This window comes from Stomoxys calcitrans, chromosome 5 (assembly GCF_963082655.1).
Source record: "Stomoxys calcitrans chromosome 5, idStoCalc2.1, whole genome shotgun sequence".
NCBI classification, from domain to species: Eukaryota; Metazoa; Arthropoda; class Insecta; order Diptera; family Muscidae; genus Stomoxys; species Stomoxys calcitrans.
In genome coordinates this window covers 2775674-2801809 of record NC_081556.1, presented here as the reverse complement: position 1 = coordinate 2801809, position 26136 = coordinate 2775674, and the positions used below count along the sequence as shown (strand labels likewise).

At 37.9% G+C, this 26136-nt stretch overlaps 1 protein-coding gene across 5 annotated transcripts in view; it reads left to right on the top strand.

Moving 5' to 3' along the window:
• Positions 1 to 17169, top strand: part of LOC106082265 (leucine-rich repeat and immunoglobulin-like domain-containing nogo receptor-interacting protein 2) — a 274301-nt gene extending 257132 nt beyond the window's left edge. For 2 of the 5 annotated variants that reach the window (XM_013244653.2, XM_013244652.2), the window contains 2 exons: positions 1398 to 1558; positions 9565 to 12223. In XM_013244653.2, the coding sequence (XP_013100107.2) occupies positions 1398 to 1558; positions 9565 to 10834 (1431 nt within the window). In that variant the 3' untranslated portion in view covers positions 10835 to 12223. Of the gene's footprint in view, positions 1 to 1397; positions 1559 to 9564; positions 12225 to 16171 lie in introns of those variants that run through there. The other 3 variants (XM_013244656.2, XM_013244654.2, XM_059368844.1) reach the window with 3 other exon arrangements.
• Positions 17170 to 26136: the final 8967 nt, after the last annotated feature.

The window sequence follows — 26136 nt, the reverse complement described above, 5'->3', positions numbered from 1 at the left end:
GCCGGTGTCGGATTTTGGTCGGTGTTAAGCACGCTTGCCCCGACACTGTACCGCTCTCCGACTCCAGCTTAATACTCTCACTCCGACTTAGAATCGAGGGCCCAAGCAGTCAAGATCCGATATTAGTCCACATGTCAGCTTTTTCAGGTTATAAACCTATTTGAACCATACTTAAAACAGTTATTGGAAGTCATAACAAAAGATGTCATAGAAAATTTCAGCCAAATAGGACAAGAATTGCGCCCTCTAGGCACAAGGATAAGAATTGCCCCTTCTAGGAACCGTACAAGGATAATCGAGAGATGGAATTATAAAAGGCCGATTTGGACCGTAATAGGGACAGTTGGCGGAAGTCGTAACCAAACCACGACGTGCAACATTTCAGCCAAATAGGACAAAAATTCTGGCTTCCAGGGGATCCAGACGTGAAATCGAGAGATCGATATATATGGGAGCTATATCAGGTTATAGACCGATTTGGACCGCACTTGGCATTGTTTGAAGTCGTAACAGATAATTACACGCCAAATTTTAGACAAACCGGACAAAAATTGCGGCTTCAAGTTGTTAAATATGTCAACTCGGGAGATCGGTTTATATGGAAGCTATATCAGGTTATAAACGAATTTCAAACGTACTTGACATGGTTATTGGACCTCGTAACAGAACACTAAATGCAATATTTCAGCGCAATCGGATAACATATGCGGCTTCATGGGGCTAAATATGTCAAATCGGGACAAAAAACCACCAAAGCCCCCTTCATGTGAGATTATAAATAAATTTTCTATAGGATAAAACAATTTTTTTGGACCCCGTGGCCATATAGACAGAGATGGCCCTTCCAGATTTGGTCAGCAGACAGGTCCCTAGACGCCCTATCCAGTGATGCAAGATATTTGCCAAAAAGATCTAACGAGGTCGAATATGGCCATTTATCAAAAAAAAAAAAAAAAATACTGGCCCTTCCAATGACAAATAATAAAAAAAATTGATCCTGGAAAGAAATGCGGCCACCCTGGTCACATTCAAAAAGATGGCCCTTCCAAATTTGGTCAGCTGACAGGTCTCGTGATGCTTTATCCAGTCATATAAGCAATTAGCCAAAAGGATCTCCAACCGAAGTCGAATATGGTCATTTATTAAAAAAAAACATTGAGGCATATAGAAACTCAAAAACTCAAATCTCGATATGAATTAAATACTATCTCGTATCTGCTTAAAAACAGCAGTTAAACTCTTTGGTGTAAGGTGTTACATACTTCATCGGCTCCAACCGTCTTTTGGCTTTCCTTACTTGTTTTGTCATACTAGCATTTCTCACAGAAATCATAAACTCTCATTAACATTTTCATTAATTTCTCCTTTATTTCATCTCTCTTTATCTATCTTTGCAGATGGTGCCCACGCAACAACTTTCGAAACTCTCCAATCTGACACATCTAACTTTGAGCGGAAATCGTTTTACCCATCTACCCGCAGTTGGTTTCCTGAATCTCTTCCATTTGCGCGAATTACATTTGAATCGATTGGATTTTCTGCAACGCATTGATTCGAGGTAAGTTTTCAAACACACAGGCCACAGTTTGACGTTGTTCAACAGCCAAAGCGGCAAATGAGCCTGCACTTAAAAACTATTACGAATTTCCATAGGCCACTAATGATTGCTAATGACAACACAAATTGGAATTGCAATTGCAGTTGCAATTTTTTTTATGAAACGCTCTGTTTTCTCAAATTATCCAACCATTAAAATAAACATACATAATGTGTTTTACATATAAAAACGATATATTATTACATTATACATTATTACTAGTTCATTAAAATACACTCGAAGAAAACTATTGATCATTTTGATAAAAAATATATTGCGCGCAAAATAACAAAATCTTGAGGTCAGCAATGTTTTTGTGGAATAACTTCAAAAATTACAACATGTTGTTGTTTAAAGTTCGGAACTAACAAATCTACTGTATTTTTGTTGTTTAAATGCTCCTCTTACCAACATTTTTCCTTAAATTCTCTCACATACCAATACACAACTGATTGATATGCATTCACACATGTGCATATGGCGAATTCATTCATTCGAAAACATCCGTTGGCTACCCAATATTCCGCACAACACTTAAATACTTTTCGTAATGTGGCTGGATTTTTCAGTACAGTTGGAAAAGAAGGCCTTTGGACATGGCAACGGTTTTCTAAGGGGAGGAGAATGTTCCTTTTGCGCTAAAAGCGCAAAATACCATGGTGTTTTGCTGGAAAGCAATATAGACTGCAAACCCAAAATTTTGAAACGGCAACTATTGTTTTACAAACTCGTCGAAGTTGCGATTACGCCGAGGAACAGAAAACTATTGAAGATCTTTTGTGTGCGTTTTCCGCATAGGTCATTTCCACTTTATTTCTTTGAAGACTTGTGTGAATTGTCCAATGTGAACCTCTGTTAGCTTTTAAAGTGATCTCCATGGCTAAGGGCCTTGAACCATAAGGATTCTTCCTTTCCTTGTACTTGTGGCTTGATAATAAACCAGCTAACCTGCAAGCAATGTGTATTTGTTCACCATTGAAGGCCTTAAATTCCATAACAGCGTCTCCTCAATCCTTCCCTGTGTCAAAAACCAGCACTCCTTTCAATTGTTATTTTCGAATGAATCATTAAAATGCAACGTAATTTTACAGTGAAATAATGCTAATTTTCAACCGAAAATTTACACATTATTTATGTATTAATGACGGCACTCCCCTGCCAGGCACCCATAAGCCCACATTCACACAAAAATACACACACACACACATGTACAAACTGGCGATGTGAACGAAGCTTTCAAATGACAGGCCTGCCGTATGGTTTCTTCTGCTTTGCATTAAATCCTTATTATCTAACATTTAATTGAACACATACCCAACTCACGCTATGAACGAGTAATACAAGACACACACACACACACAAACAAACATCCACTTGTTCAGAATGCATGAAGTACGTGCGATACACATTATGGCATTATCCGCTTGATACGATATCATTAACATTAATTCAGTCTCCCTCTCACTCACTCTCTCTCTCTCTCTCTTTGGCATTCTCAGGCTCATGCTGTTATTCTCCCGCAATGATGAGTGGTAGTTGGTTGGTTGTTTTGTTTTGTTTTGCAACTGCTTGGATATTTGTTGCAATATACATGGTACATGTGTCGTGTGTGCGCGTGTGTGTGTGTATGAGTGAACATCAAACGTTAATGTTTATTTTCATTGGAAAATGTTATGCCTATTTGTTGCTGGTGTTGTAACTGTTCCGTTTCTTTGGCGGTCCTGGTGTTTGTAGTGCTTGAGTTTGTGTTTTTCTCAGTGAAAAGGTATCGACACATTACACAAACAAATAAACACTTGCTTGTTTTCCCAGGCTCATTTGCCAAAAGAGCTTTTAAGGCTCATCATATTTATGTGTGTGTGTGTGTGTGTGTGTGTTTACCATATGCCTCCTGTTTGTGCGAATGTTTTGCATTCAATCCGAAACGTTTGTGATTCAACATTTTCTTGTTTTTTGCTTTCTGTTCTACTCTGTTCGATAAAATAATAAAGAACTCAACACATCTGATATTCAAGCATTTCGTTTCGTTTTTATTGTGGCTTTCTTTTGATAACATCGCCCATATTTGAATGCCACAACAACAAGTTGATGCACACACGTTAATTTGTGTTTGTGCATGTTTTATTTATCTCAAATCCATGGGTGGATATTATGATTATTGACCTGTAATCTCTGGTTGAAGTATGCTTTAATATTTTATTAAAGCAGCAGATTAAATGCCTTGCTATTTGATATTCATTGAGCAATGAGAGATGAAAATATTGTGAAAATCGATTATATGGGTTTTCACAAAAAAAAAAAGATAAGTTATTAAATTCTTGTCTATCAAATGAAACACATTTTTATTCTTGGCTTTAAAACACAAGTAAAAACGTGCTAAGTTCGTCCGGGATGAATCTTGGGAACCCACCACCATGGATTCTGATTAAATATGGAAGCTATATTTGGCTATAGACCGATTTGGGCCGTACTTGGCAAGAAGTCAAATGGTCAGATCGCTTTATATGGAAGCTATATCAGGTTATAGATTTCATAGGCGCGTACTTGGCACAGTTGTTGCGGATTTTGCCATCCTCAGAGATGCGCGAGATTTGTGAGGTTCAATGCCATGTAAAAACTTCTCCCCTAAAAGGTGTTGCATTGCGGCACGTCGTTCGGACTCGGCTATAAAAGGAGGCTCTTTATCATTGAACTTAAAATTGAATCGGTCAGCACTCAGTTATATTAACGGAATGCTCATGGGCAATTTTGCATTTTGATACAGATAGCGTGCTTGAGATATGGAAAGAAAACTTTTCCCACCTGATAGTGTCCCACGATGACGGCGAAGATGATACCGCAGAAACAATCCCTGATGATGGTATAGAATGTTTACCTCCTTCTCAGAATGAGGTCCAAGTAGCAGTGACTGGACTGAAGAACAACAAGGCAGCAAGAGCTGATGGATTGCCCGCTGAACTATTTAATACCAGACTTGTATGCATCTGCGAGATCTGGCCAGAAGAACGCATACCCGATGTTGGAGCCGCAGCATATCATGTCCTGTACACAAGAAAGGGGACAAGATGGAATGTGGCAAATACGGAGGAATAAGTCTACTCCCCATCGCATACAAAATACTATCGAGCATACTGTTTGAAAGATTAAAATCTAAAGTCAATGAGATAATTGGGCTCTATCAATGCGGCTTTAGACATGGCAAATCCACCAGATATTCACACTACGCCAAATACTGGAAAAAACCCTAGAAGAATAGGTCAACACTTACTATTTCTATTATGATCAAACAACACGCAGGGGATGTCCTCTATATATGCAGTGCATTGCGTTTGGTAGATAAGGATCGGAAGGGGGTAAGAGGTAGCAGGGTTTATCCTGGTTTCCATAGGTAGCGCAAAAGACATCTGCTGGAAGTCGATTCCACCTACAAACCGTCATTGCCAAAAAAGAATGCTCTCGGTAGTGCATGATTTGATCAGCTGCCAAATCGATTAGAACCCGGCATGAGTTTCTAGAAAATCTAGTATTTCTGACAAACAACCTCAAGTGAGGAATCAGCAATGTCGATTTCACATACGAACTGTCCTTGCTAAAAAGAAATGCTCTCGGTAGAGCATGGTTCGATCAGCTGCCCGGTGGATTTGAACCCGACATGAGTTTGTAGAAAATTTTGTATTTCTGACAAACAACCTCAAGTCAGGAATCAGTAAACTGATTTCCGAAGTACACACAATGTGGAAGAATCGATAGAATAGCGCCTCGTACTTCGACGATGTTCAACGCCTGCCTTTGGACACGGTCAGGCAGCTTCAGGGATGATTTTGAAGCTCTGGGCCTTATTTGAAGCTCCGGCCCATATATTCGAGTTATATTCAATTTTCGGCCTGATGTACGTAGTGTAGATATCAAGAAGATCAGAGGCAGTGCAATATTTCTTATACCGCTTAACAAAGTCCAAGCATTTGAATGCTTCCTCCGACCCTTCGAATACATGTTTTGACTACAAGGCCGCTTTCGACAGCCCGTTCAATACGTTCAAAGGTATTTCAAGCCATGTCTGAATTTGGTATCCCCGCAAAATTAATAAAATTCTGAAGGATGACGATTGGTGATACATTTTCCTCATTCAATACAAATGAAGTTTAGCGAGGGATACAGCTTATCGTTTGATCTCGCTATCTTGCTTTAACGACATGCGTTCACATAATAGAGACAACATGCTGTGAATCTATTAATTGCCACTTGTTGTTGATTTTGACAACATTTGTGCCTGCTTTTGTTATGTCTATTGTATTATAGCACAGATTTTGTGGGCATGATATACATATACTAGTGATGACAACGGCTGTGCACTGAATCTACAATTTTATGACAAATCCAGTATTTTAAAGAATTAAAAAAACAATTTTTTGCAGCTTCTTGCGGTTAGAATACAAAGGCTGCAATTTGTGAACACATAGTAATAATTCCTTGTCCAAAGAACTAAAATCTTATCTTGTAAATTTTATTTTTTCAAATTTATTTTACACACTTACTAATTTTTCCAACGATATTTTAAATAAATAGTTGCTTGTCTCGTTGTATGTTTAAAATTCCACTTTTTATTAAAATATGTGTCTATTTAAGATTCTTTGCATTTCGAAATATTGGCTAGAGATAGTTAATCAACTTGTAGTCAATACTATTAAGTTTTCACACATTTTCCCATATCGCTGGCCCGTGTTCTCTGCTCTTCACAATGGCTATGACATGGTTTATTTTATTATGTATTTGCCTTTTTTGAGTTTATGACAAGCGACAGTCATATTAATCTAATAAAGAGCTCATGTTGTTAAAACTGACAGCTATATTAAAACGAGAAAATATGAACAAGCCAACGACAATGCCAACATCAACAGCAGCAACAACAACAACAAGAACATTCTTGTTCACCAAAAAATCTAATAAGTTTATTATTATGAGACAAAGCAAACGACGGGGGCAGGGAGGAAGAGTGAAACGATCATCCAAAAACAGCTATGGCCCCAAGCTAAACAACAAATGTAGCGCAAAAATCTTGGTAGTCGTCGTCCTCCTCCATGGCTAGGAGCCGGCATGTCAAATGCTAAAGTGCCACTGAGCTAAAATGCCTTACACATAAATTATGATTAAAAACAAATGGAGAAATATGTTCCTAAACATTACTCAACATTCTTGGCATACCGTAGGCCCAACACGTTCCTAGGAAAATCATTAAATTTTACCGAAGGTCGAAAAATGTGTTTTTACACCAAGTGGGGAGGGGGTGGGTGGTGGTTAGGGTAAAGAACTATGAATTTTTCCCTTAGACCAAAATGGTTTTTCCATTTTTCTCCCTTCGCCAAAGTAAATGTTGTTGGCAATTTGTTAAGACTTTAATTGAAAACAATTTCAGGGCCACTGACATCTCCCCTGCCATGTTTTAAACAACAAGGGTTAGTTGTTAGATGTTATCTGATAGCCACTTTAAAATTGGAGACGGAATGGCCTTATGAACCCTAACGCTCCATGTAGACGATGAAGGCAAATATGTTTATCCCTTTTTAATTGTTAAGTATCAGTTAAAGCCATTTGCCTAAACCATATCTAGAACATGCAAAAAGAATTTTGTTACAGTCATTTACTTTTAGCCACCTTGTTGTTCTTGAACCAACACTGCCCCACTCAAGAGATCGAATATCGCCAGACGCATTTTACATTCACATTCACATTCGCAGTCAGCACTAGTCATCCTTGTTAAATAGAAACTTATATTCAAATTAATGTTAAACATATCCCTTTTGAGCCTTTTGTGTAACCCTTATGCTCTAAGTAAGTATCCAAGGATACTTGGCTTCCCCATTAATGCAATATTCACTGGCAAATACCAGTCACTTTAGCCAAGCACCTGATTCCCAGGCCCCCAACCCTCTTCAGGGGCTCTCTGTATCTTCTCTCCACCCCTTATATCCTTGGCAAATTGAAAATCATGTGTAAAGTTATACCAACAACCAACTGGGCAAACATTTTCCCCTTCCTCAGCAGTTTTACTTTGCCCAGCCAAGTGTTAAAGTATAATTTTACAAAAGGACTCTCAGCTCTTTGACTCTCCCCTGCTTTGCAAAGCAATTTCCATTTGCAGTGTGAAAAAGATTCCCTATTCTGTTAAATTGTAGCTGATATACCCAGAACCTTCTTTGAAGGCTGGTTTTACATTTGCTGCTGCATTTTAAAGTAGCAAAAATGGCAAGGATTGCTTATTAGGTGAAGTGAAGGCAAAGAGGAATGATTTCACAACAACAAATCAATACTTTAGCTTAAAGTAACATTTTTATATGGCGTTAAGGCTCTCTTATTTTAGCGCCAAAAGTGGCAAGTGAGGGATTTGTACAATGCAAATTTTGCCTATGAACATTCCTCTAAGGAACAGGGCCAAACTTCTCACATATCAATGAGTGCAGGCCGATTCAATTTTAAGCTCAATGATAAGGGGCCTCCTTTTTACAGCCGAGTTCGGACGGTATGCGGCACCTCTTTGGAGAATAGTTTTACATGGCAAAGTACCTCACAAATGTTGCCAGCATTCGGAGGGGAAAACCACCGCTGAAAATTTTTTCTTATAGTCTCTCCAGGATTCGAATCCAGGCATTCAGCGTCATAGGCGGACATGCTAACCTCTGCGCTACGGTGGTGGATCGATTTGTACTCTACTCCCAAATGTGTGTTATTAAAGTCCCTTTTTATGTTTATGAGAATGTAGACCTATACGGAGTGTTAAGAAGTTGAGGCTACTGGAACTCTACTTCCAAAATTATTTTTATTTGCCCTTATTGTTTTGTCCAAACGGGGAGATTTGAGCTTTGCCTCCTTCCTTAAACCTAACACAGATGCTTGGCCGTGAGTTTGAACCTTAGACTCTTTAACTTAAATTTGATTGTCAAAGTCGCGCTCTTCTTCCAAAGACGATTTATTTAAGTCTCCTATTGTCCCAATTGGCCTATATGTTCACCTGGGTCTTTTGCATATTGGGCTGTCCTACATTTGCCCCCAAAATTTGGATATAAGGTTCGTACTCTATTTACAAAAAAACCTCCCATCTGTCTCATATTCTCTCTATCGGCCAACATGTGCTTCTGGATATTGCTGCAGGGCGAAACGGCCCTACAGATGCTTGACCCCAAGTTAAGCTCATAACCTTAGTACTCAAATGATAAATACTGATCTGATTGATTGTAAATATTGTTCTGATTGTCTCACAAATCCGATTGACTGGTTTTTTTTATCGACCATGTAAATTTAGGGCTAAGTGAATGCTATTTGGAAGTAAAGCACGAATTTGATATCCATATAAGGGCGAAATGTCTGAAGTAGCACCCCCCGAAAAAGCATTCTCCGTCAAATGGATATATAAACCAATCACGACAATATAAGGCTCAAATATACGGTAATATGAGGTTAGGTTAGGTAAGAGTGGCAGTTCTTTACAGATTCACGTGGACAATTTTATGTTCATTGTGATACCCCGGAAGCGACAGACCAAGGGATAAACATCACTTAAAATGTTTCCAATGTTCTTGTCAGGATTTGAACCTACGCGTTAAGCATCATTGGCGGACTTGCTTACCTCTTCGCTTCGATGACACGAATTCAATATCCACATTCGGGGCGAAATGTCCCCATCTTCAAACCCTACCAAAAGAGAACTTATTTATGAACCATTGCAATATGAGACTCAAATAAAACGTTAAATAGGGCGCTGCGGAGCGGGCTCGGTTCGGCTGGTTGTCTATAAAGATAGAATTTTAATGAAATTATCTCTAAAAATTCTATTTATCCCCTCCCCTTCGGTTATCAAAAACTTAATGCCCTACTTTATATTCTGAAGCTTTTGTATTTTCTAATTTTTTTCTAATCGTTTGAATTGATTTTTAAAACTCACTCATCTTGTTTTATTCTTCTTTTTTTTCCAGAGCCTTTGTGGACAACACCCATTTGCAAATACTCCACCTGAACAACAATCCCCTCTTGGGTGAACTGCCCATGCGGTTATTCCAGGGCAACCCCAACATTGTTGAGGTCTATATGCAAGCCAACTCTCTGCAAACCCTGTATGCTGCCCAATTTCCCATCGATCAATTGGAGAAACTCTATCTGGGCGATAATCCTCTGCAATGCAACTGCACTCTCTTCTGGCTATGGCGTCTGGTGACAGGGAATTTTGAAAATGGTCTACAAAGCCATGACCTAAAGCCGGGTAATATGATGAGCCATGACTCGGGGTCGGTGGCTGCCTTGGGCTCAGATCTGAGCGCTGAAGGTGACGATGATAATTTGGTAAGAGTGGCCGCCTATGTGGCCGAACGCAAGAAGGATGTTACCGCGAAATTCCAAAATACCAACCCTTCAGTGGCCTCAACCAGTGGCTTTCTAAAACTTGATGCCGAACGTATAGGCTGCGAAATCTGGCACGATAGTAAAAGAAACCGCAAACATTTGGCAGCCATGACCGAAAGCGAAATCACCTGCCCTGCCCATGTGGTGACCATTGTATGCGCCGTACTCACCTGCCTGCTGGTGGTTATGACCGGCGCCAGCATTATTTTCTACATGAGATTTGTAAAGCGGCGACGAAAGCTAATGCATGATCGTTCTTTGCGTACGGGCAAATCCATAGTAAATGTACACGATCGCATATTACCCCATCAACCATTGAGTGCGGCCTCTAATGGAGGCATACCTGGCACCCTCATGAATGGCGGCTATCCACATCACACCATGCAGCCCCAAAGAACGACGCTGAGCCACAATATGCATCCCATGCATCATCAGGACTATCATCAGACATTGCCGCAGGTGGACAAATTGGAACTGGAACGATATCTCACCGCCCAGGCCATAGCCAATGAGTATCGCGCCCTCAAGCCCTGGGAGTTGCCGCCGGTGAAGGACACCAACACCTATACCGATGAGCCAGAGCATCTGTATGAGAAATTCGATCACTACGAGTATCCCGATGCGCACACCATGTCCAAATCCTCAAACGGTAAACTGATGATGGGCTCATCCACAATACCCTCCGTTGGGGTCCACGGTCTGGGCAGTGGCTCCGGCGGTGCTGGTATGGGCGGCATGGCCGGTATTGGTAACAGTAGTCTAGGGGGTGGCGGTGGTAGCGTTAGTGGTAGTGGTAGTGGAAGTGGTGGCGGTACTCTTAACAAACCCCACATAGTCTATGTATGATACAATGGTAGAGAGAGGATGGTAATCGATAACGAGGGATCTTGTGCATCGTCTAGTGATACTGTGGCATTAAGCAATTGTTTAAATAATAATTACGATACTATGTGTAGTTATATGAAATTAGTCTAAAACAAAAAACAGTTTAACCCATTTAAAATGCAAAACATGCTAAACAAAAACGAAAACGAAAACCAGCAAACCAAACAAAAAAAAACACACTGAAAAAAAATTCAAACAAAAAAATTTGAAGACGAAAACAAACAAGGCAAAAGTAACGATGAAAGATGACCACAAAGTGAGGACAAGAAGAGAATATTAATAAAACACGGTCATTACTAAGAGTCGGGCCTACTATTTCTCTTTACAAATAGAAGTAATACAATAATAACCGATAACCGATAACATGGCAAAACAGGGAACTTATTTAGCATGATGGTCATTTTTTGTAGAACAGCATCTAATAAAAAGAAAAACACACACACACAAGGGCTAAAGCGTAAGAGTAAAGGAAAACAAAATCTACAATAAAAAGAAAAAAAGGAAATTTCCAATGCTAATGAAAGAGTTGCAGAATTGGTCAGTCATTAAAGCTTTGGTATCGCAAAAAAGCCAATTTTTAAAAAATTGAGAACATTCAAAGAAAGAAGGACGATCGAGAGACCGGTTTACATGGGAGCTATATCAGGTTATAGACTGATTTTGGCCGTACATGGCACAGTTGTTAGAAGTCAAAAGAAAACACCACGTGCAAAATTTCAGCCAAATCGGACAAAAACTGAGGCTTGTAAGGGCTCAAGAAGTCAAATCGGGCGATCGATTTATATGGGAGCTATATCAGGTTATAAACCGATTTGAACCGTACTGAGCACAGTTCTTGGAAGTCATAACAGAACACTGCATGCAAAATTTCAGCCAAATCGAATGAAAATTGCGGCTTGTAAGGGCTCAAGTAGTCAAATCGAGAGATTGGTTTATATGGGAGCTACATCTAAATCTGAACCGATATGGCTCATTTGCAATCCTCGACGACCTACATCAATATTAAGTATCTGTGCAAAATTTCAAGCGGCTAGCTTTGCGCGTTCAACCTCTATATTGATTTCGACAGACGGACGGACATGGCTAGATCGATTCAGAACGACGAGACGATCCAGAATATAAGTACTTTATGGGGTCTTAGACGCATATTTCGAAGTTTTACAAACGGAATGACTAGATTAGTATACCGCCATCCTATTGTGGTGGGTACAAAAAGAACATTGTTTTTGACTACTTAATGATCTATAGATGTGATAATTGGGAAAATATGAGTTCTTACCAATTTGCATGCCCTCCACCATAATCTAGTCATTCAGTTTATAACACCTCGAAATATGCTTCTTTGACCCCTTAAAGTATATATATTCTTGATCGTCATGACATTTTAAGTCGATCTAGCCATATTCTTGGGTCTGTCTGTCGATAGCACGCTAACTTTTGAAGGAAAAAAGCTAGGCTCTCTGAAAGCACAAATACTTCTTATAAGTGTAGGCCTGGGCTGGGATTGTAAATTGACTAAATCGGTCCATGTTTTGATATAGCTACCATATAAAGCGATCTTTGGTCTTGACTTCTTGAGCCCCTAGGGGGAGCACATATTATCCGATTTGCCTGAAATTTTGTGGTGTTTCCTTATCACTTCCAACAACTGTGCTAAGTATGGTTCAAATCGGTTCATAACCTGATATAGCTGCCATATAAACTGATCTCTCGATTAGACTTCTTGAGCTTCTAGAGATTAAACCGATTTGGACCATACTTAGCACAGATATTAGAAATCATATCAAAATATCTTATACAAAATTTGAGCCAAATCGGAAAAGAACTACGCCGTTTAGAGGCTTTAGAAGTCAAGATCCAATATTGGTTTATATGGCAGCTATATCAAAACATGGACCAATATGACCCATTTACAATCCCAACTGACCTACACGTATAGGAAGTATTTGTGCAAATTTCAAGCGCCTTTCTTTATCCCTTTGAAAGTATGTGCGCTTGCCACAAACGGGCGGACGAACGGACATGGCTAAATCGACTTAGAATGTCAAGAGGGAAAAATCATCCCTGAAAAATGTTTTTCTGATGGTCTCGCCAGGATTTGAACCAGGGCGTTCAGCGTCAGAGGCGGACATGCTAACCTCTGCGCTATGGTGGAGGGTATAAAAAGATATACAAAGTATGTGGTCTAGGCCGTACATTTTTGTACTGAAGTCTTAAATGGATAATTATTCACAGTTGTTGCAACAATTATTAAGGGAATATCCATTGCTGAACATTTTTTATGATATTTATGCCATGGGTAAGCCGAAGAAGCTTACCCATGTGCAACGGTGACATTGGATAGGTCGACAAAAGTAGAAATTCGATTGAATTTAAAAATAGACAAAATGATGACAATGTGATGGGAATCAACAGCGAGCATCATCAGCAATCAAATTCAGCGCCATCTAGTGGGGAATATAAATTATTTGAATGACAAAGCCAAGCCGAACAAAGAAATAGAGGGCGAGAGGTACAGCAGAGAGTGTTCAAAGTTGATCACATGCTTTTCACTACTGTTTTGACAAGTTGTCCGCCCTTCGAATAAATTAACCATAGGAACTAAACTTTGACTATTTTCGGTTTGGTTTTTTAACCCTCTTACCCTGGGACAAGCTGCCGTATAGAACGACTCGATTTAAGTTCTTGGGTCCATGAAAGGCGCATTTATTGTTCGATTTTGCTGAAATTCGGGACGGTGAGTTGTGTAAGGTCCCTCGATATCCTTCTTGAAGACGGCCCAGATCGATCCTGATTTGGATATAGCTGCCATATAGACCGATCTCTCGATATAAGGTTTTTGGCCCATTCAAGGCGCAGTTATTTTTCGATTTCGCTCGCCGAAATTTGGAACAAAGAGTTGCATTAGGCCCTTCTACATCCCTCTTCAATTTGGCTCAGATCGGTTTAGATTTGGGTAGAGCTGCCATATAGACCGATCTTTCGATTTAAGGTTTTGGTCCCATTTATTATCCGATTTCGCTGAAATTTGACACAGTGCCTATTGTTAGGATTTTTGACACCCGTGCCCTATATGGTTCACATCGGTCTATATTTGGATATAGCTGCCATATACGCTATTCTCTCTTTTTAAGGTCTTGGGCCCATAAAAGGTGAATTTATTGTCCGATTTCGCTGAAATTTAAAACAATGAGTTGTATAAGGCCCTTCGACACCTCTTTTTTCAATTTGGCTCAGATCGGTTCAGATTTGGATATAGCTTCCATATAGTACAATCTCTCGATTTAAGACCTTGGACCCGTAAAAGGCACTTTTTTTCCGATTTCGCAGAAGTTTAAGATAGTGAGTTGTGTTAGGCCCCTCGATATCCTTCTTGAAGATGGCCACAATCGATTCAGATTTGGATATAGCTGCCATATAGGCCGATCTTTCGATTTAAGGTCTTGGCCCCATAAAAGTCGCATTTATTATCCGATTTCGCTGAAATTTTACACAGTGACTTATGTTAGGCTTTTCGTCATGCGTGTCCTATATGCCATATAGGTCAATCTCTCAATTTAAGGTCTTGGGCATATAAAAAGCTCATTTATTGTCCGATTTCGCTGAAATTTGGTCTTGCGCCCTTAAGGTCTTCGGTCATAAAAGGCTCATTTATAGTCCGATTTGGCTGATATTTGGGAAAGTGAGTTGTGTTAGACCACTCGACATCCTTCTTCAGTTGAACCCAGATCGGTTCAGATATGAATATAGCTGCCATATAGACCGACATCTCGATTTAAGGTCTTGTCGCCATAAAAAGCGCATTTATTATCCGATTTCGCTGAAATTTAACACAGTGACTTAAGTTAGGCTTTCCGTCATCCGTGAATATAGCAGCCATATGGGCCGATCTCTCGATTTAAGGTCTTCGGCCATGAAAGGCTCATTTATTGTCCGATTTGGCTGAAATTTGGGACAGTGAGTTGTGTTGGTCCACTCGACATCCTTCTTTAGTTTAGCCTAGATCGGTTCAGATATGTATTTAGCTGCCATATAGACCGACATCTCGATTTAAGGTTTTGGCCACATAAAAGCCGCATTTATTATCCGAATTCGCTGAAATTTGACTCAGTGATTTATGTTGGGCTTTTCGTCATCCGTGTCCTATATGATTCAGATCGGTCTATATTAGGATGTAGCTGTCCCAACCGAAAGGTTGTTTACATATATACCAGAGGTGCCCAAAGATTGGCCCGGCCGATCTTTATGCCTTTCTACTTGTTTTTGTTTTCCTTTGGCTATTAACAGGTTTTGTAACTAAAATTTTTTGGATAATCTTCAAATTTCCCAAAATCCCTTTTCAAGCTTAAAAATTGACCTTTCTGTAAATGCAACTCTTTCAGCAAAACAAAACTTCATGCATAATGAAATCAAAGAGCCAACTGCAACTATTAAACACACAAGAGAGTTATAGGACACACTAAAGGACAACAAGAAAACAAAACAAAAAAAAAAACACAGATAACATGCAAAATGAAACAAGGGATTATATAAAATTTAAATTAATACATACGATATATATTAAACAAAAAAAAAAAACAAAATACAAATACCAACATACATATATAAATATTTTTGTTCATTTTTTCCAAAGAAAAACAAAACGAGAAATCAAATATTTAGAATTCATAACACCATAAATTTAAAATTTAACTTGAAACACAAATCACAAAACAAAAACAAAAACAAAAAACCAAACAAGCTACAAATGAATATGAAATAAGCAAACAAAAAAAAAACAAGGATAACACTTTTTTCTCTTCTGTTGTGTAGACTCATAAGGCTAATGCTGTATATTAAAGTGTTAACTTTTTCATTTGAAATATTATGTTGCCAGTTTTTGGAGAATTTTTTTCAAATTAAAACCGAAACTAAAAGGCCATAGTTGGAGAGCCATAACAACCATAAATATAAATGTAAATATTGCAATTTCATGGACACAAGGAATCAAATCAAAATAATTGACAAACTACATAAATGAAAAACAAAACAAAAAAAAAACAGGATAATAAAAAAAAAAACATTTGCATGAGTTTCAAGCATAACTAAGGCTTTTGTTTTTCAGTTTTAAATTACTTTGCCATATTTGTTGTGAAAAAAAAAATTGTATGAATTCTACTAAAAAAAGTTCCTGGTTTTTTGCTTAAATCGAAAAACTGTACCTCTGTTTAGCTCTCACTTTCTTCTAAAATAAAATTTTATTTTTTTTTTCAAATGTTTTATTGGTTTATTAATTTATGTTTTACTTTTTAATTTCAGGTTAACCTAAATTATATATAAAACTTAAAAAAATGACAATATTAAAACAAGCAAAAAAGCATTCTGTAAATACTATTAGTAACCTAAAGAGAAAAAAACTCGTAATGAAACACTTAAAGTAATAACTTCATATATATGTACATATTCTCTTAAATATAGTTTTACAAGTTTATTTTTTATATTTACAAATAATCAACCTACCCCCCCAAACAATTTAAGTTTAATATCTACATTTGTATATTTAAACACACAAAAAAAAACTCACCACAAAACGGTTGACTGGTTACAGGGAAACCCACCATGCTACCACAACCACATGATAGGTGATAAATCTCAAAGCTAACGCCCACAGCAAATAAGAATTTAAACTTTGTTTTTGGCATAGTTCAATACGTTCTTTGAATTAAGTTATTTTGATATGACTTTAAAATTTTTCAAAAAAAAAAAACACAAATGATTTTAGTTAAAAAAAAAACATTAACTACCAAAACTTACAAAAAATTAAAATAAAAAACCAACAACAAAATGCAACAATTACCAACTAAATACATTATTTAAAATCCAAGAAAAAAAAGAAAACATAATAAAAAATATTATTATAATTACAACTTTTCACTATACATACATACTACATATACTACAAAACTAAAACAACGACAAAATCTGCAATAATTAAGGTGGTCAAGCACAACCATTACAAAAATAACCCAGAAACAAGTAACTAAATTGAAACCCCATAGAACGAACACTAAAAACCAAATCCAGACAAAAATCACAGATATGTAAAATTTCTATTAAAAACAAAACCACATTGTATTTAATTAGTAATACTGCAAGAAAAACACAAAACAAAAATTCAATTTAATATGTAACTCAACAAACAGAAAACAAATCAACACAACCAACAAAGTAAACAAAATAAAATGTTATTTCTTATACAAAGACTGAAAAAGGTGGAAAAAAATAAAGAAATAAAAAAATAATTACAAATGCCAAAATGTATTTAAATTTAATAGACAAAGGCAAGAGGTAAGGAAGGGGGGAAAAATATTTGACTAAAATTTTTCACTTAAAAAGCTCTAATTTTATTCTATTTTTTATTTTATTTTATTTTATTTTATTTTATTTTATTTTATTTTATTTTGTTTTATTTTATTTTATTTTATTTTATTTTATTTTATTTTGTTTTATTTTATTTTATTTTATTTTATTTTATTTTATTTTATTTTATTTTATTTTATTTTATTTTATTTTATTTTGTTTTATTTTATTTTATTTTATTTTATTTTATTTCGTTTTATTTTATTTTATTTTATTTTATTTTGTTTTATTTTATTTTATTTTATTTTATTTTATTTCGTTTTATTTTATTTTATTTTATTTTATTTTATTTTTTAAGTGAGTACCCCTAATGATGATTTTGGGCAAAATTACAAATTTCTCAAAAATCACTAAAATACCAGGCTCCCAGAATTGAGCAGCACGTATACTTAATATGTTTGCTCCTAGAAGTGTGCTTCAGAAAATTTCGTTTAAACACAGGGTGACTCTCATGGACTTTTGTTAGCCAAAATCTTAAAAAATTATGTGACATACTTTTAGGCGCCCCCAAAACCACGAAATAAAAAACGCTGTGAGCTACATCGTGTCAAGATTTTTTGCTTTATTTTTACCAATCTTTAGAATGTTTTCGTACAAAAAAATATAATAAATAATTTAAAGAAAACAATCTTTATTTTGAATGTCTCTATATATGTAGCAGTGTGTGTGTATGTTCTCATCACTAAGGCTCCTAGCATCTCGGCTCATAATTATTTTTGTTAAATTCTGTTCAGATACTCATTCCTTCGACCAGTTTACTATTCGCTTGAAGCAACTGAAATTATAAAAAGAAATCCTTATAAATACAAATGTTTAGTAATAATTTATGGTTAAATCAAACAATTCTGATAAATTATGGTTATATTAAAGAAAGTGGGCACGAAGGCAACTTACATTGCGATATACGCCTAGTTTTCAAAGACACATAGAGAGACAGATACTAGACGGAAAGATAGCCATACAGAAAGACCGACAGAGAGACAAACAAACAGACGGACAGAGACGGATAGACGGGCAGACCGATAGGATGGGCAGAAGGATAGAGGTACATATGGACGGGCAAAGAGACAAACAGATAGAGGGACAGATAGGCAGAAAGAAAAACAGATAGACATGGAGAAAGACACTATGCTTCAAAGAAACAGACAGACAAATCGGACCAAAAAAAGGCGGCTTGTATGGGCTCAAGAAGTCAAATCGGTACATCGGTTTATATGGGAACTATATCAGGTTATAGACCGATTCGGACCGTACTTGGCACAGTTATTGGAAGTCATAACAGCACACGGACAGAACTTACGTCTTCCAGGGGCTCAAGGAGTCAATTTGGTAGATCGGTTCATATGGGAGCTATATCCTAATCTGAACCGATATGGCCCACTTGCAATCGCCAACCTACTACATGAATATTGAGTATCTGTGAAAAATTTCAAGCGGCTAGCTCTACGCGTTCGACGGCTATCGTGATTTCGACATACGGACGGACGGACATGGCTAAATCGAATCAGAATATCGAGACGATCCAGAATATATATACTTTATGGGGTCCCAGATCAATATTTCGAGGTATTACAAACGAAATGACTAAATTAGTATACCCCCATTCTATGGTGGTGACTTATAATAACCCATTTTAAGTACGATCCAAATCGGTATATAACCTAATATGGCTCCCATATTAACGGACCTCCCTATTTAAATTCTAGAGCCTCTGCAGTACGCAACTTTGATTCGATTTGGTTGAAATTTTGCACGTGGTGTTCTGTCATGACTTCCAACAACTGTGAAAAGTACGCCCCAAATCAGACTATAACCTGATTTGACTTCTTGGACCTTTGGAAGCCGCAATTGTTAACCGATTTGGCTGAAATTTTGCCCGTAGTGTTAGTATTCCACTAAGGAACAGGGTAAAACTTCTCACATATCAATAACAGTCCGATTTAAGTTTAAGCTCAATGATAAGGGGTCTCCTTTTTATAGCGGAGTTTGAACGGCGTGCCGCAGTGGAAAGAAGTGTTTACATTGCCTTTTTGGAAAGAAGTGTTTACATGACATAGTACCTCACAAATGTGCTAGCATTAGAAGGGGGAAACCTGGCTGGACTTAGCTAGTTTCTACTTTTTTTTATTTATTCCTCTGCTATTCAATTAATTTGTAGACATCACATTGTTCTATAGATTTTCCCTTAAATGGTGCTGGTTTTGGCTGTAATACTTCCTATTCCCCTGGTACAACAAATCATATGCTTAAATGTAATTACATATATTTTCAAATAAAACCACATACAGGCAACAAAGTTCTTTAGTAGCCCTTCTTCAATTTGGCATAACACGAGCATTTCTTATCAAAACTCTCGATCATTTTTGTTGTCAAAACAAAACTGAAAAGGCCATAAAAGTTCATTAACAAACAATTTTTATGGCCATGAAAAATGATCTCATATTAATGAATGCCTTCAAGTATTTACGTTTGGCAGTGTTGCGAGCCCCGGGATAAGAACAAACAATTTTCGTGCATTACATTTATGAGGGGGGAGAGGGGCACCCTTGCTCGCAACAGCAAATGGGAGACATAACAAAATTCGCTGGCTAACATACATACACCAGGCCAACATCCAACATCCAACAATTTTTATGGCCATTAATGTTGCCAATATACCATCATAAATACACGTGAGCCAGCGTGGAGTGGGTGCCTGTGCGTGTGTGCATTTTGCTGATGCTAATGCATTAGCATTTCCTTGGAAATATCCATCCTGCAAAAGAGGCCATAATGTTTTGACAATTTTAATTGTCAACGATAGCAGCCCCCTTCTTCGTTGCTTCTCTGCTGCCTTCAACTCATCATAGCCCATATACAACGCTAATAGAAAATTCCATGTATGAGAGAGACCGTCACAATAAATGGCTCTGCAAGCATAAACTCGTACTTAAATGATAAATGTGAGTGTGTCTTAAAAACTCCTCCATTGCCCCTAGCCTCTACCATATCTCATGGCCACACAGGAACACAGAAGGGAAATACGTTGGGAAGTGGTAGTCTAACGATGACTACCATGTTTTCTAAGACATTAAATTTAATGGAAACAAATTGGTTGTTGTAAGAGGTCTTAGTGTTGTTGCCATTCATAGCCAAGTCCTGTTCTTGTTTTAAGTCATTCCAAAGACCCCCAGATTACAACATGAAATGTTTCTCATCTATTCATTGAATTAAAGGCAATGGAAGGCAAAACAAAAAAGAAATCAAGAAAAAAGAGCAGAAAAGGCTTTAAAGAGTTCAAAATATATTTAAGAATTTTTTCTACAAAAATTTAATTTTAAGGAAATTTGCAATAAAAATTTGCAAACAGAAAAATTCATCTTTGGCGAATTTTTCAGTTAAAGCATGCTACAATGTTCTGTTTTCCTTATGCAAATGCAAATTAGCCCATGATTCCATTCCACTAAAGAACCAGGGCAAACTTCTCACAAATCAATGAGTACAGTCCGATTTAAGTTTTAAGCTCAATGATAAGGGGCCTCCTTTTTAAAGCCAGGTCCGAATGGCGTGCCGAAGTGCGACACCTCTTTGGAGAGAAGTTTTACATGGCATAGTACCTCACAAGTGTTGCCAGCATTAGGAGGGGAAAACCACCGCTGAAATTTTTTTCTGATGGTCTCGCCAGAATTCGAACCCAGGCGATCAGCGTCATAGGCGGACTTGCTAACCTCTGCGCTACGATGACCTACCCTGTTTTCCTAATAGTTTTGAGAAACTTTTAAGGAATATTATTATTTTTGAAACAAGACATTTTTTGTGCCAACACAATTCTTACCTTCACATTACATTTGGATTAAATGTTCCTAAACGCTCTCTTTTTTATTTTTATTATTATTTTTATTTTTTAAAACATTTTTCACTTCTATTTTTTTATAGAGTTTAAGGGTTGCTTTTGTGAAAAGTCGAATAAAGTAGCAATCCTAAGATGGAAGTTTATATCTGGGTATTATGTAAAGGGGTTTTCAAAAGGAACGCTACAAAAGTAGACCGATAGGGACAGCTAATGACGCCATATTTTTTGCCGCTCTTTTGACATTTCTCTTCAGTAAGATTTGCCACTTCATGATGGAAAGATATACGAGCCAACAACGAGTCGAAATTATTAAAACTTACTACCGATATTCAGAGTCATTGACCTCAACGTTAAGAAACTACGTCCAAGGCTCATTTCTAGCTGAATAGCAAAATATATGTTATTGGTTAGACAGTAAACCATACGCACCCCATGCGTAGAGATGGGCATTGGGTAAATACTCAAAAGGTATTTACCCGGTAAATTGGGTATACCTCGGTATTTACCCATTTATACCCAAAAGCTGGGTATTTATAATTTTGCAGATAGCTTAGATATAAACATATTTTTCGAACAATTTTTGATGATTTCGTATTCTTTACATATAAACCTGATCAACTGATTTCATAAAATCGGATTTTAGATATATATATAGCCGCTATATAGACCAATCTCCAGACTTAAAGTCTTGAGGCAATAAATTAGTCATTTTTCATTCGACTTCGATGAAATTTGGCACAGTGAGTTCTGGTAGATCCTTACCCATTTCTGTGAAATGTGGTTCAGATTGCACTATGATTGGATATGCCCTGCTCTTAGACCGACCGCCCGATCTCCCGATATAGGGTATTGAGGCCATAAAAGATAAATTTTTTAACCGAATTCGATGAAATTTGGCACAATGAATTCCGGCAGACCCCTATCCATTCCTGTTAAATGTGGTCCAGATCGGACCATATTAGGATATAGCTACCATATAGACCGATCTCCTGATATGGAGTATTGATCTCATAAAAGGAGCATTTTTCATCCGATTTCGATGAAATTTAAAACAGTGAGTTTTGATATTCAACTAAAGGGTTTAGAAGTGTACCAAAACGCACTGTTTAAAATTTCATCCAAATCGGATGAAAAATGCTTGTTTTATGGGCTCAACACTCTATATCGGGAGATCGGTCTATATGGCAGCTATATCCAAATCTGAACCGATCGGGGTCAAATTGCAGAACGGTGTCGAAGGGCCTAACACGACTCACTGTCTTAAACTTCAGCTAAATTGGACAATAAATGAGCCTTTTATGGGTCCAAGGCCTTAAATCGGGAGATCGGTCTATATGGCAGCTATATTGAAATCTAGACCGATCTGGGCCAAATTTAAACAGTATGTCGAAGGTCCTAACATAACTCATTGTCCTAAATTTCGGCGAAATCGGACAATAAATGCGTCTTTTATGAGACCAAGACCTTAAATAGAGAGATCGGTCAATATGGCAGCTATATTCAAATCTGGACCAATCTGGGCCAAATTTAAGAATTATGTCGAAGGTCCTAACATAACTCATTGTCCCAAATTTCGGCGAAATCGGACAATAAATGCGTCTTTTATGCGACCATGACCTTAAATAGAGAGATCGGTCAATATGGCAGCTATTCAAATCTGGACCGATCTGGCCCAATTTGAAGAAGGATATAGAAGGCCCTAACACAAATCACTATCCCAAATTTCGGCGACATCCAAAAATAAATGCGTCTTTTATGGGCCCAAAACCTTAAATCAAGAAATCGGTCTATATGGCAGCTATACCCAAATTTGAACCGATCTGGGCCAAATTGCAGAAATATCTCGAGGCGGCCTAACACAACTCACTGACCCAAATCTCTGCGAAATCGGACAATAAATACGCCTTTTATGGGCCCAAGACCTTAAATCGAGAGATCAGGGGGATGACGGGGTCTTAAATCAATATTTGGAGCTGTTACAAACGAAATAACGAATTTAGTATACCCCCTTCCTATGGTGGAGGGTATAAAAGTACAGTTGGTGGCAATAAATTCCTGCAGATGAGAAATCTATAAACTAAATTCTTATTATTTGTAGTGTTTTTCTAATACCAAATGTCTTCTCATATCCCATGAATGTCATTGCTATCAGCATGGATTTTGATAAGCTCGGACAGTATTGATGAGGACTTACATATATCTTAACTACGAGAATAAAATAACTATGATGTCATATGGTTTCAAGTCGCCCTTAAGGTGAGATATTAGAATGTGCCTAGAAATGGTTATAGATCATTGTTGGGCACACGTGGTAGTGTGACCATGGGCTTATGTTCTTGTGCACGTACACACATATGTGCAATAGTGTGTGTGTGTATTTGCCCGCCACTGTCTTATATGCTTCAATTGTAAAAATTTCCTATAACAAAATTACGAAATATTAATCGATAACTAATGATAAATAAAAATTTTATTCAGTGAATATTGCCAGCCTTCACAGTCTAATACTTACCTCCCATATCCATTTACATACTCTTCTTGCTATTCTCATACATTGGCATTTTTTTGTTTTTGTAGATCCATATGCTAACTTCCTTAGCTCACAGATATTGACATCTCTCGTTTTCATTTCATTCGATTTGTTCTCTATCCACCTATTTTTTTTTTTGCTTGGTGTTAGTGTTGTTGCTGTTTTCTGTTTCATTTGCTGGCTTTGCTTTATTACAGAAATTGGGATTTATTCCGATGTGTTCTAGGGCATCATACGGAAGAACAAAAACAAAGCGAAAGCATAAAAAGCGTCTACGATTTATGCTTCACATAAACGGAAGTGAAATGTTTTCAGGAACGATACAGAAATGATTCCGATGCTGATGGTGATGCGGATGCGGATATGGCTGCCAAAGGCAAAAGATGGAATGGAAATGAAAGTCCGTCCTAAAGGAAAATACGAATGCATAAAATATCGATAAATATGGAACAATTCAATATCAATAATTTACACATCAAATGAAATTGAGAAGAAAAATGTGTTTGGCAATATGTATGCCATTTAAGGTTGAGATTGAAAGCACGCTATGCGGTCCAGTCCATTCAGGCCAATAAGCATGGAAATGAAAATGACACATATCAAATAGGCGGATGTACAAGAAAGATAACTCTCTTTCAGAGATCCCATAGGCTATAATTTTATGAATAAATAGGGCCAAGAAATAAGGAAACTAAATGTTTCACTGGTAAAATCTTAATGTAGTAAAATTTTAGGAGAAATCTTTAAACATTTAATAAGCAAAAGCGTGTTTAGTGCGGCCTGGCCGAATCTTGGAAACCCACCACCATGGACCATAGACCGATTTGGACTGTACTTGGCACAGTTGTTGGAAGTCATAACAGAACACTATATGAAAAATTTCACCCAATCGGATAAAAATCGCAGCTTGTAAGGGCTCAAGAAGTCAAATCAAGAGATCGATTTATATGGGAGCTATATCTAAATCTGAACCAATATGGCTTATTTCCATTCCCCAACCACCTACATCAATGCTTAGTATCTGTGCTAAATTTCAAGCGGATAGCTTGACGTGTTCGACCGCTATCGTTTATAAACCATGCCTGTTTGTCTGTTTTAAAATTAAGATAATGAGCGGACACTTGACAATAATCATATTTGGCCAAGAGAAGGTTACCTTGGGCCAGTGGAGTCTTATCCAATTTGATATAGCCTACATCCACAACCAATTTGCATTAATAATATTCCAACTTGTTGAACTAACTTTTATACCGCCACCGCTTTAAGTGACCGATCTTATCGGCTGTTTCGCTGTTCCACAGTGTTTCATGCGCGTTTGTTGTCCACGCCCTTAAATCGGACTGGGTCGACCCGAAAGGCTTCCGTTTAACCAACTTTATTGACGGCAGTTCTCTGGCCTGCATTGACAAATCGTCTGCCCTCTCATTCCCCCTTACTCCGTTATGGCTCGGCACCCAAACGATGCGTATTGTGCCATCCTCAAAGAAGGCGTTAATGCCTTTATGGCCTGTCCGTAAAGATGTTCATACTCGACGTCCTCGCGATAACACCACACCACCTCACGCATTCCATGATCGCCTGGATCGCCGCCTGCAAGACCGTATTATGATCAGGCAGTCTAAAACAGATCTCAGTCCCTGGGTTCTCAATGTTGGTTGTTATCCTGGATGGTTGTAATCCTGGTTGTTATTGCCCTTATGGCAATTTTACTGTCGGTAAAGATGTTCACACTCGACGTCCTCGAATCAGCACCACACCACTTCACACATTTTGTGATCGCCCACATCTCCGCCTGCAGAACCGTGTTATGGTCATGCAGTCTAAAACAGATCTCTGTCCCTGGGTTCTCAATGTAGACTCCCAGGCCCCCTCTTTGGTCCATCCGTGTAACATGATCTTCCAGATGACAATACTAGGGTTACGTCAATCCAAGACTGTGCCGCTGGCAGCAGTGCCTTGCGCTCGACCTCGAGTGTCGTCTGAAGTATCCGATCGTAAACCTCATCAATTCCTTCCAGGTTAGCTATCGTCGCCTCGATTATACCGCGATGGTATGAGCTGCTCCTTTCCTCAATCCGTTCTCCCATCGCCTTAAGTCTCAAAGCCGCTGCCTCACACTTAATCTGTATGTCTATGAATGGGTTATCTAGAATTGTCTCCAGTGTCTTAGTGGGCGTGGTTTTGATCGCTCCGCTTATGACAAGACGTTGCACTTTCTCTCCATCGCTGCCCAACAAATTACTGAGGCGTAAGTAAGTATCGGTCTAATCACGAAGTGTAGAGTGTAGTGTACCGTAGCGTAGAGCCAATGGACTATTCTCGGATTCGGGCTCAATTTCGAGCCTACCACCTGTCTACGTAGTGCCCAACATCTGTGAGACTTCTCGGTATCTTTCTGAAAGTGACACCTTCAATTCAATTTCCTTTCAATGATAGAGGGCCCCCTTTTTATAGCCAGTACGAACGGCGTGCCCCAGTGTGGAATTATCTGATATACTTCCC